The following is a 12,417-nucleotide window of genomic DNA, read 5'->3' on the forward strand; positions in this document are numbered from 1 at the left end:
TTTAAATATGCAAACAAAAGTCATTTTCTCATTGAATATGTGATAATATGTATAAATCTCAAGAACAAAAAAGTGTATTTTAGACATTTTCTTTCCACTCGTCTGATGGAAGACGTGGAAAATGGAAGACAGGTGCATGAAAACAAGTCTTCCTCTGTAGTAAACGCCCTGAAAACATTTGTATTTTTCCTGCTGTCTTTAAATATGTAATATGTAAGACGTCTGCATTAAAATGTATAAAAACAAACAAGACCAAGGAGACTGAACACAACCTGAATAAAGCTTTGGGATTTGCATCAGCAAAGGCTGTTGTTTAACGGCGTGTTAGCCAGTTTGACTGCAGGATCATTCGTGTTTATTCGGCCCAAACACTCAGATTACTTTACTGAACATTAGCTGTAAACGCTGGTCGGTAAACGGCTCCGGATCAGAGCCCTCCCCACACAACACTCTGCAGATGTCTTGTGTTTTGTGTTGATGGAGAGCCGCGAGCAGAAGAAATGACATATTGTCCTTTTAAAGTTTTGATTGAACTGTGAGTGTTTGAAACGCTGGAATAAGGCAGTGTGTGCATGTGTCAGTATCAGAGGGAGATTTAAAGGAGGCAGCAGGTCGGTGAAGGTCCAGCAGTGATGAGCTCGAGGAGCTCGAGGAGCTCGAGGAGTCTCTTTGAAGTGCAAATATCTCACCCACCCATTCAGCTCTGATGCACTTTACACCACGAGATGTTTCTTCAGGCTGATAAAGGCTCCGTTAAAAGCCACGAGGCTGCTGAACGAGTCTGTGGAGACATCTCCAGCCATTTCTGTGGCCACCATAAGCAGATGTTGGTCACTGGAAGTTGGAGCATCTCCAGCTGTTTTTTGTGGTCCACAGATGTCTCCATGTTGCACTGCCATGTTAGTACGGTAGCCCAGAAGGGACAAACCAAACACTGACTCTACAGAGAGCCTTTCGTGGTTCAAACAGCCACCATAGTTTCTTCTGTGTGGCTGGTGAGACGAGATGTGCAATCTGCAACCTCGGCTGCAGAAGCCACTAAATCCTTCACCCTGCTCCTTTAAAAATATCTCATTTTCATTATTATTAATGGATTAAAATTTTGCATTTTTAAGGTAGGAAATGATTTTAAGTGGAAACCAGCGGCTGCCTGGAAAGAAGGTTTTGTAAAAATGTCAGCAGACATTTAAAGACTTAAAGAGAAGCAGCGTCCATTAATTGTGATATTTTAGGTTTCTCAAGGGAAAATTTGTCTAAATTGGACTAAAACCATAAAAGTGATCCCGGTTATAATAAACTGAGGTGACAATAATGTCCTCTGAGAAGCTGAGTGTGTCCCCATCGCCTTAAATCACAGCATGGCAGACGTTTCCCTCATTGTCGCTCTTATCGCCTGTGAATTTCCCTGCCTGGTTATTGACAAAGGCAGACGCACTCACTCACACACTCACACACTTCATTATGGAGAGCAGTGACATCAGCAGGTCGGTGGGTTACCAGGATACCTGGAGAGAGGCCCAGCCGTCCAATTAAACACAAGAAGAAGAGGGGGAAAAAACCAAGCTCCAGATCAGCTTCCTGATAATTGTTTTCTGCTGCTGCTCCAGTCGGTCTGCTGACACGCCGAGAAACAGCCGAACAACGACGACACCGACACGGTGAGTGCGTTAGAGCTGCGATGTGACTGGCTTCAGGGATCCTGCTCAAATTTAAACATGGATGTGTTTTTGTTTCTTTAAGCTGCTCTCGTGACAAAATGTTTTGTTGAGTTTGGTGCAAAATGGATTTCTGAGAGCGGAAAACAAAAATAATGTGAAGTTCATTTTGTTAAATGTTGCAGCTGTTTGGAAGAAAAGTGCTTTAAAGATTTAATTTCAATTACTGATGCTCATTAAAGGGGCACAATGTAGTTTTGGAAAAGAAACTCAAACTCATTATTAATGAGGTACTGATACAAACGTTCTCCATCAGCGAATAAACCAGCTGTTCTCAGAGGAAAATAAGGTCCAAGAAAACTGTTTGAAGCTTTAAAGGTGGCAGGGTCCGCCACATATAAACGAAGTAAACAGTATAAATTGTGTTGTACTTTAAGGTCAGTTTGTTTATTCAGTTTATTCAGTCATGGAGAGAGAGTTTGTTAATTTAGTTTGTTTAGACATCATGAAGATCTTTGTCTTCTGATTAAAATGTCTTCCCCAAAACTACAGAGTGCTCCTTTAAAATACAGTATTTACATTAAAGCTGCAAGCAGCGGTGAACGGGCCCTCGCCCCCCCACGTACGTCGGGCCGTGGCGCCGTCGGAGGGCAGACGCAGAGGGCGAGTCTGTCCACTATGTGGCCCAAGAGCTCACCCATCAGTTATATGTCATGTTGTAGTGTGTGATTTGGAGAAAACAGCCTGTGAATGTAAACTGGATGATGTTTGTCGTCACAGCACATAGCTGAGCGAAAGATAGCGCCTCAGTGAGCTTCTGTCAGAAATGCATGTATGTGTTGTGTGAGAGAAAGTGTGTGTGTGTGTGTGTGTGTGTGTGTGTGTCTTTTGGTTTCACTTCTGTTTTGTTGTGCTTGCTTTTATTGTGTGAAGCTCTTTGTGCTACATTGTATTTGTATTAAATGTGCGATATAAATGACGTCTGATTGATTGATATCAGGTTGACCCACAACACAACGTAGCCACCTAGTGGACAGTTTGTGTCCAACACACACCACACACTGACGTGGCTCTCACAGTGGCCAAGCATTGAAAGCTCAGACTGTCATGCCCACCAGGAATAACGTAGGCGAAAGCTTTTTACAACTCTTCATCATCAAGGTATGAGGATGAGTCTTAGTGACGGTGAAGTCTGTGGCGTTAAATCTGTAGGGCAAGTTAATTAAAGTACGAGCCGTGGAAATGGGTGGAAATGGCGGCAACATCTCAACTTTGAACCAAAATGGCAAACTTCCCGTTGGACTGAGGTTGTGGGTCCAAGAGGCTTTTTTGTGCGTTTGGTCACGATACTTATGCGTGTCGAAATTCGTTAGTGTATGTGCATGTAGGAGGCGGGGCTTCAAGTATGACAAAATGGCCGCTGTGAACCAAAGTGGCCGACTTCCTGTTGGACTGAGGGTTTCGGTGCCGAGGGGTATTTTGTGCGTCTGGTCATGATACATATGTATATCAGAGGCAAAAGCTTTTGACAAGGTGTCTTCATCAAGGTCTGAAGATGATATTTAGTGAGTGTGAAGTCTGTGGCGTTAAATCTGTAGGACTAGTGAAATAAAGTACGAGGCGTAGAAATGAAAAAAAATGAATGGGAAAAGCCATAAGGGGGCGTTAGGGGGCGCTACTGAGCTATCGTGCTGCACATGAGGGCAGTTGTAGTATCGAATTAACGTACTCGTGTAACGAGCTACGGGCCAAATCTGGTGACCCATGACTCATGCAGCCAGTGTAGTTACATGATCCCAACATGATTTTGAGTCAATTGATCACATGACCTGGGAGCTATTGAGCTAGCATGCTAATATTTACATACAAAAATAAATAAAAAATGCTGCTGTCTGGGCGTGCTGCTTACCCGGCCCATTGCCCAATTATTGTGTACACATGTCTTACTGTCCGTGTTTGGGTGGGCTTCTCCTGCCTGTAGTAAATAATGTACGCTGAAGTTCGAAGAACTCCCTGCAAACTACATGAAGAACAAATAATAAGACAACTGCACTGCGTGACCCTACAGACTCTTAAACAGAGGTTTGTATCCATTAGCAAGGCAGCACTGCCATCTGTTGGAGAAAGCCTGAATTTACAATCAAAAGTGAAGGCAGTGAAGCGTTTTTTTGGTCATTTAGCAATAAAAGCGCCACCTAGTGGCCGACTGGCACCAAATTTTGCAGAAACTGTCACCGGGCCATGGAACACAATTAGCAAAAGTTTAGTGGTAATGGGATCGTATTTCACCAAGATATGGAAGACTGTCTGTTTGACCACAATGTGCTGGCAATTGTTGTTTCATATTTGGGGCGTTCTTTAACCTATCACAATTCTTTTAATAACTCTTGTCAGGAGGGTCCACAGATGCTGTGTGCAAAGTTTGTTGCAAATCGGTGAAATAGCCTGGGAGGAGTTAAAAAGAAAAAGTAGGTTTGCGAAATTTAGCGAATTTGTGGAAAAAAAACCTAGGCCGCAAATTAGCGTGGCCTATATCAGGAGATTCAACAGAATTCAGGGAACGCGTGGATATATGTTTTTTGAATGTGCGACAAAGTATATGGGAGTTATAAGCCAAAACGCACTTTCCTTGATTATAGCGCCACCTACTGATGGACGTTCAGGACGAGCATAGATTATAACATTTTTGGCCAGGCCTAATATATATAGAGTATATATCTCTGCAACACAGAACACAGACATTAAAATGTTGTTACTGTTATTTATTCACAGTCTGTTGTTAATTTGAGTGATTTTTAATGTTTTAACAAAGATTCGTACATATTGGCCCTTTAATATCCTTGAGACGTTACATTGTTGGAGAGGCGTTGGTTTTATCACCCACCGTCAGCCGTTTGGTGAATACGGCTGAATTCATTGAAAAGCTGACTGTCCCCGCCCATTTAAAAGATTCCAGTGTGTTTATCGAGCGTCGCCTGCTTGTTGCGCGTTGCACGCCGAGTTTAGCCTTGCAGGTTGTTCTCCTCTCGAAATACGTGAAACAGTCGTGTTTTATTTCATCGTATCGCTCGAGTCTGAACTTCAAACCGCGTCTCAACTCATTTCAACAACTTACTGATCGACACGTCCGGTCGTCAGAGGGTCAACACAACCTGGAAGGCTGCGTTCAGGGGGAAAAGTCACCCACGTCGGCGCGGCAGGGGGTCGGGCTCGCGCTCACGGCGGTGATGCTGCGGGCTGGTGAAGCGGTTTGTTAGCCAGCCAGCGACTCACCGGAGCTGCGGCCAGATGTTCGCATGTACGGTGTGTGTCGGCGACGTTAGGCCGCGTTGTGTAGCCGCTGACCGACACAAGATGCTGCGGTAGTTGGTGTGTGTTCGTACTGAGCCGCGGTGCCCGCAGAGGAGCAGCGGACAGTTATGCTAACTAGCCGCGGCTAGCTCGCTCACGCGCCTGTATTTGTGTCGATCACAGTGATCGGCTCCGTCATGTTCGCCCGCTCCTCCGGTGCGGATGCTTCAGTTCACTGCGGCCTCGCTTTCCCCCTCGGGACAGAAATAACCGACGGTCGGAGCCTCCGCCAGCTCAACATGACTCACACACAGTGAGCTAGCAAAGCTGACTGCGCGGCTAAGCTGAGCCTGCCGTTAGCGGCTAACTTAGCGGGTGATGCTAGTAGCGGCGTCAGTCCCACGCCGCGAAGCTGCCGAGGTGATGTCTGTCCGATGGAGCTGAAGTGTTGCCCGGCTTGCCAAAGATGACGGGCCGCCCGAGCCTGCTTTTTGTGCCTCTTTCAGCAGGAGGCGGAACATGGAAGCCGAGGAAGAGTGGACCAAAGACCTGAGTGCTCACAAACTACTGGATAAAAAGGTGCTGAAGCAGAATGGACGGATCGGTAAGTTTGTCATGTCAACATCCACCATCCAGACACAGCTTGTTAATCTTTACTGAAGGTGACCTCTCCTCCTCCTCCTCCTCCTCCTCTCCACAGGTATAGTGAGAACTCTTCACAGCCTGTTGAAAACCCAGAACACACTGCAGATTCAGTCCATCACCCGCTCAGAATGTGCTGGTAGGTAAAATCCTTCAAAGGTTCATGTTTACAGCTTAAACTCAATGTTCTCCAAAGATCTCTCAGATCTTTACAGGAGCTTCCTGTAGGTCAAAGAACAGATTTCAACATCCTGCTGTTGGTTTATAAAGACCTGAATGTTTCTGATCTGCTGCCACGTCCTGATCCATCCGGACCTCTGAGGTCAGCAGGTTCAGGTCTGCTCTCAGTCCCTAGAGTCAGAACTAAACCTTAAACCTCTTCTACTTTAGCTTACTTTCCTGTTTCTTAACTTGTTTGAATGTTTTGTTTCTCGATGTCTTCCTGCTTGTTTTTCCCGTAACTCCACCAACACCGTCTGTGTGAAAGTTACAGACAGTTTCGTTCCACCTCTGATCCTCCAGCGAGGTAGTAACGGAGGCGAGGTGACGTCTGACGCGAGTCGGTCTGAGATTAAAGCCGGTCGACCCGGGTGGCAGTGACCCTCACTCATTTATCCATCAGGAACAATCTGCTCTGTCATCCAGCTGTTGATCTCAGACATGTCCTCCTGTCTGACCCAGGCTCCTGTCCAAACCTGATGATGAGTAGGAGCGATCACCACGATGCGAGGCCCGTCCCCGTGGCCCTCACCCCCCAGCTCCCCCCCAGAGCTCACCGGCCCCTCTGCATGTCGGTCTCCTCCGACAGCAGCGGACGCTTCAAAGCTCTGGAGACGCAGGAGTGGAAGAACAACCTCAAAGCTCAGGTACGTCCAGACGCACGTCCTCGTCAAGACAAACCTTTTAAGGTTTACCATACAGGTAGACTCAGTGTCTTTCTTGTTGACAAGAAGGTTTCCTGGCTTATTGTGCCGCTGACATCCAGAAGCTGCCTGGATGAGGAGTTAAGGCAGAATTTTATGGATGAGGTATTTTTTAAAGACTACAGCTACAGTCTGGATTTCTTTAGAGGAAGTTGGGTCCATTTTAACAGTAATGATGACCTCTGAGCTCACTCTGCTCAGAGGTGTACCATATTTCAAATCACATAACTTTACATCCAGCGCTTTCCCTCAAAAAATGTAAATGCAGTTATTCACATCATTTCGGACCATTATTAATACCATGTCTGTGTACAAACAGGTGGAAAAGCGCGTAGATGATAAATTAATAAACACCTAAAAAAGCTTTGAAGATAAAAGTTGCTACAGAAGTCAACTGGGAGCAAACCAGAAACATTATATGTGTGTGTGTGTGTCTGTTTCAGATGGAGCAGGCCCACAGTGCAGGAGCTGCCAGCAGCACCGGCTCTCTGGAGCGGGCCTCTCTGTTCTGCGCCTCGGCTTCCACCACAGCGTCCAGCTCGGGCCTGTCCAGCCCGGTGGAGATCCTCAACAAGAGCAAATCCTCCAGCCGCTTCTCTCTCTTCTCTCCGCCCTGGAACAGCAGCTCTGAGTCGGACTCCAACCCTCCGTCCCGCTCGGGCTCCAAGAAGCTGCGTAACTACAGCAGGAGAGCCGCCACGGGGCCGGCCGGTGCCAGGGGCCCCGACACACCTGAGCCTAAACCCAGCGGCCCCGAACACTTCCAGTACTCCGAACCCGTCATCTCCAAGGTGACAGACTACATCTATGTCGGCAACCTGAACGCGGCGTACAACGGACGCACCCTGTGTCGCAACAACATTGACAGCATCATCGACATGAGCAGCGTGCCAGGAGAACCGGGCCCAAGCCTCAACCTCATACCGTGCACCTGCTCCCGCGGCACCCGCCACAGCTGGTCCCGCCTCAAGGTGGACATCGGAGACGTGCCGGACGCTCTGGGCGACGGCCCGGCCCTGAAGCAGCGCTGCTTCGAGGACATCAACGAGTGCATCGACGCCTCCACCGGGAAGAGGAAGCGCGTCCTGGTGCACTGTCGGGACGGTTTCTCTCTGGCGCCGACGTGCATCATCCAGTACCTGATGGTGAAACAGAACATGAGGCTGATAGCCGCCTACGAGCTACTGAGGGCCAAGTACCCGGTCAACATCAGGGAGTGCCACCAGAACGTGCTGGTGAGCCTGGAGAGGGCGCTGCGGCCCGGAGGAAACGTCGACCCCGAGTGCTTCAAACAGGCCATCTCCCGTAAAGTGGCGTGGACCTGACTCCACGTCCCAACAGCTGCTGCTCCAGGCGCTCTGCACCCCCCCGCCCTCCCACGGTGTTAGATATTTCCCTAAAGACAACACGGGCAGCTGGAGACGGGTCGACTGGATGTTATCGTCCTCACTCGAGCTCGGTGGTCGTCAAAGTTCCTCTATGATGTAAACTAACCTGTAAATGTGACCCGGCTGTGACGCCCCCCTCCCCTCCCCCCCTCACCCAACAGGAGACGCAATAGACTTGACCGTCATGTAAACAGCTTGTTGGTATCACAGTGTCATAGTGCTGGCTGTATAGTTGATATAGTCCTGCTTCAGTTCTGTGCCATGCTGTCGTGGTGGTGTTTTATATCAGGGGAATTTCTAAACGGGAGATCTCAGGAGATTATTGATGTCACTCCAGTGCAGGGTGGGAAATTACTCATTGGATCGGTCCGTTCACACCCGGCACTCAAATGCATCTCGGTGAAATGTTTGTACAGCGACATCAGCAGTGTGATCGACACCAACGCAGAGGCAGATATCTGAGAGTTGAAGTTTTGTGTGATGACGCGCAAAAACGCAGCTGCAGGATTTCTGGTACCTTGAGACGTTCAAGCAGCTGTAATCGATATTTTAGTGGAAAAAAGTCATCAAAAGACAATGTGAGTGATTATAAATGACCCGTAACAGTAAACGAGACCATCAGCAAAAACACTACTATTTTTATATAGGTATTATTAACGCCTGCGCTCGAGTCCGATCACATTCATCACATAAAAAATCACATCACGATCCTGCGGCCTCTCTGTCACTCACTTCCAAAACAAACGCTAGCAAAGATCTTCACAACAGGTCGAACCGCTTTCGTCCAACGAAAACTAAAAGTTCCTCGTCGTCACTTTAACTTTAATTCATCAAACAGCCTCTCTCCTCTCAGAGGTTCACCTCAGTAACGTGACGATATGATGCGATAATGTCACAGTATCGGTGGATTATTATTATTATTATCATCAGTTACAATGACCCTTGAAGGAATGAAAACAGGTTTGTGTTTTCCTGACATGAAACTTGATATAAACTTGAACTTTATATATTTCTAATTAACATTAATAAAGCAGAACTCAATCCGGTAGATTAAATAATGTGCAGGTAAACTTAAAACCTGTATATTGTCGTTATATTTGTGAAACTGAAACGAGCCGTCGCTGCAGCTGCATTTCATTTAGAAACATTTCTGGCGTCGGGTGTGAACGTCGCTGACGGTGAAGGAAGGTTCTAGTAGTCACCATTTTGTTTGGAGCTGTTTTTCTTCCTAAAAATCTATCCTGTTGGTAACACGGTTGTTTGGATCGACTCGACACTGCGGAGGAAAAAAATGAGTCAGTTTCCGTCCTGTAAAAAACAAAAGTGCAACTCTGCTGCTGAAACACTGAAGATCTGAGGTCGTCTGTCGCCACCGACTGGATTACTTCACTGATTAATCTGCTTCTATCGCAAAAGGGAACTTTGCACACGTTTCTGACCTGTTTATGTTTTATTGTTTTATTTTCTGAGCTCATACTTGATGGAGGATGAACGGCCGACCTGTCCTCTGTGAGGAAGAAGACTGTAGCCCCGCTGTCGGCCACAGTCTGTTGGTGAAACCTCTCGGTGGTGCTCAGGCTGTGGCTTTGTGAACTTGAACTTGTGTCTGCAGTGAAGCTGGGTGACGTGCATCTCTGTGGATTATCAGTATTAGTGTATCGGTGCCACTGAACTTTACACTTGGAGAGATGATTTTGCACTACTCACAGGGTTGTCCTGAATGCAACGTGTTGCCTTTTTATTTTAATATTGTTTGAATTATTGTTGTTTTTGGGAGTTACCGTGTTTACATGCTCATTAGAAATAACCAGATTAAGGTAACGGTTCAATTAAAGTGTTTACATGGTTCACACGATTTGATTTCCCTGATGACCTGAGTTTACTTTCCTTTTTTTAATATCTTATGAACACAAAAGTGGTTTTCTTCAATTGGTGTTTGGTCACATAATCCAGGATCCATCACTCACTTAACCCGAGAACACACGTGATGAAATCAATTTAAATCAGTGACTGTTTGATCGAACAAGAACAAAGATGATCGAACATAATTCTACTTTTCATTATCATTAAGTCTCTTGATCATTTCTGATTGTTGAGTCTAAAAGATGTCAGACAATAATGAGGAATGTCCACACGTTTCACTTAAAGGTGCAAAATGTCAGAATTTTAGTTTAAAAGTGTCAAAACTTTTATTAAACATTTACATTAAAATTATCACAGAATGTGAAGAAATAAGAAATTTAACGTTGTGATGTTGGAAGTTAGCATGCTAACCAGCTAGCTCCAGCCTGTCCTTCCTCGTACGACCTCTCCAAGCTCCGCGAGCTGCACGGCTAACTGAGCTAACTAGCTGACCGCAGCAGTTAGCAGTTGCTTGGGTGATATGCTGCTTGTTTGTAGCACTTATTGAAGAGGTGGCCACTTCTTACATATTGCACCTTTAACTGTGATACAAAACAGAAAACCAGCAGATCCTCATCTTGTGTTTCTGCTTCAATTCAAACATGAAACGATTTTCAACATTTTCAGTCGAGGAATTAACTCATCAAGTTTTGATTAAAGGCAAGAAAGTACTCGAGTATTACTTTCCTCTCCAGCAGCCGTGGTGCGTCAGTAGAAACCGTAATGGATCAGCGATGGTTTTATTAAGTGGGTTATTGTCAAATATTATGATTACATGAAGAAAAGTGGACCAGTGTGATATTTGTCACAATCTAAGATTCCCTTAATCTGATTACATCCATCTGAGGTGACTGATGAACCTGGAGGACCAAGTCGTTTGTTTTTTTCACCTACATGATGTCATTGATGATGTCAGGTTAATCTTGTCCAGGTGAGGGCAGAGTTACTGATGGTACCAGATAATTGCAATCAGACGAACGCAGCATGCTTGTGGACATGAAGAGGATCACAGTGTGCTCACTGAGTCCAGTTTACATTTCATTTACTTCACAATAACCAGGTCAACACTTTATTAATGTTGCAGTAGAGGAGGGTGACAGATATTTAAAGAGGATTGTTGTAAGGTAACCGTGAGGTCTGATGCCATCCTGTCATTTTAAGGTGCAGGTTAATGATGGATGCAGGTTTATTTCATGCGTCAGTCTCCCTGTAGATGCTAATATGTTGGCATCATGCAGAGGTAATTACATATGTGATCGTTATAAATGCAATTATTAAAGTATGAGATGTGAAGCTCTGCTGACATGATCCAGTTACAGAAAGTCATCTAGAATGAAATGGTACAGGCCAGACGTGGTCTTCATGATTTACTTTAGCAGCTACAGGTTAGCTGATGGTTTGGTTTCACAGCCACACGTTTAGTTCAGGTCAGCTTTTGTTTTAGCTAATATTTGTTTTGATTAGCTTACAGTCACTTTAGCATCTTTCAATTTGGTTCATGTTAGCGAATTGGTCAAATTTAGTGGCTTCTTTCAAAACATGAAGCTGACAAAACTAAAAGATAAGTTTGTTTATCAGAGCATGAACCAGGCAGATGTTTGGGGATTTGAACCAAATTAAAATGAGTTCAGAATCCGTTTCAGTGACGCCGCTAAAGGTTTAGTTTGTAGTTTTCTTCACTTTAGAGGCTTGAACTTTGGTGCTGACAGTTTGTGTCCTCTTAGATCAATTAAAGACGCCTCGTACAGAACGTATCCTCAAAGCTGAAGGTATCTTTAGCTCAAAGCCTGAACCGGACACGTGGCCCGATACTGGACCATCCTGTCAAACCACATCAGTGCAGTAGAGATTCAAAACAAGTGTTTGAAAATTAGTAAAACTGTTCAGATGATGCAAATTAAATCACGTCTAAATGGCAAACCGGGCGTCTACATAACATCTGCTTGTGTTTAACTTCATGAGTTCACGGGCAGCCTCAGTGAGAATCAGGTGTACCGGACGCTTCTGACGGTTCTGACGGTTCTGACATGAAGTCCAGCAGCAGCACAGTCGAGTCGTCACGTGAGCGATGTGGTTCGAGTGGAAACTTAAAGTACGGTGCCTTCATCTGGAGTCGTCTCGTGACCGTACGGTGACATTTGCACACTTTGTATGACTTTAACTTCTCGATATGTTGTGAAATGTTTAATTTCTTTTGGGATGTTTAATTTCGAGCATAAACACGTGAACATGACGTCGGTGTGAAGTGGTCCTTGCTGTAATATATTTGCTAGTCATTAGTGTACAGTACTGATGTTTTACTAACAGCTGGTGATGAGGCTGAAGAAGACGATATATTTCTCAACAGGTGTTTTAGGACTTGTAGTAGATGAAGTATCAGCATATCTCGATTTCCCCCTCGTTGTAAACGCTCATATCAAACTAACTCGTTCTCTCAGGTGATTTCTCAGTGGCCCAGAATGTTCTCAATGAATATGTGAAGCGATGTGTTTCTCATGTCATGTTTCTTAAGTCGGATTTAATTTGTACTGTTGAAATATTAAACAGAAGGATGTACCAACTCACCACAGTCACTCTGCTGTATGTGTTTGTCAGGATGTCTTCAGTGGACTCCAG

General features: G+C 45.4%; 1 protein-coding gene across 1 annotated transcript; it reads left to right on the forward strand.

The window, feature by feature from the left end:
* Window positions 1-4,679: 4,679 nt before the first annotated feature.
* Window positions 4,680-12,365, forward strand: LOC311264519 (uncharacterized protein). The gene is made up of 4 exons (XM_084365435.1): window positions 4,680-5,550; window positions 5,647-5,727; window positions 6,270-6,454; window positions 6,955-12,365. Exons 1-4 carry the CDS (start codon window positions 5,466-5,468, stop codon window positions 7,834-7,836), a joined length of 1,233 nt encoding a protein of 410 aa, XP_084221561.1. The 5' UTR covers window positions 4,680-5,465; the 3' UTR covers window positions 7,837-12,365.
* Window positions 12,366-12,417: the final 52 nt, after the last annotated feature.

This window comes from Pagrus pagrus (assembly GCF_965226575.1).
Source record: "Pagrus pagrus genome assembly, chromosome: 10".
NCBI classification, from domain to species: Eukaryota; Metazoa; Chordata; class Actinopteri; order Spariformes; family Sparidae; genus Pagrus; species Pagrus pagrus.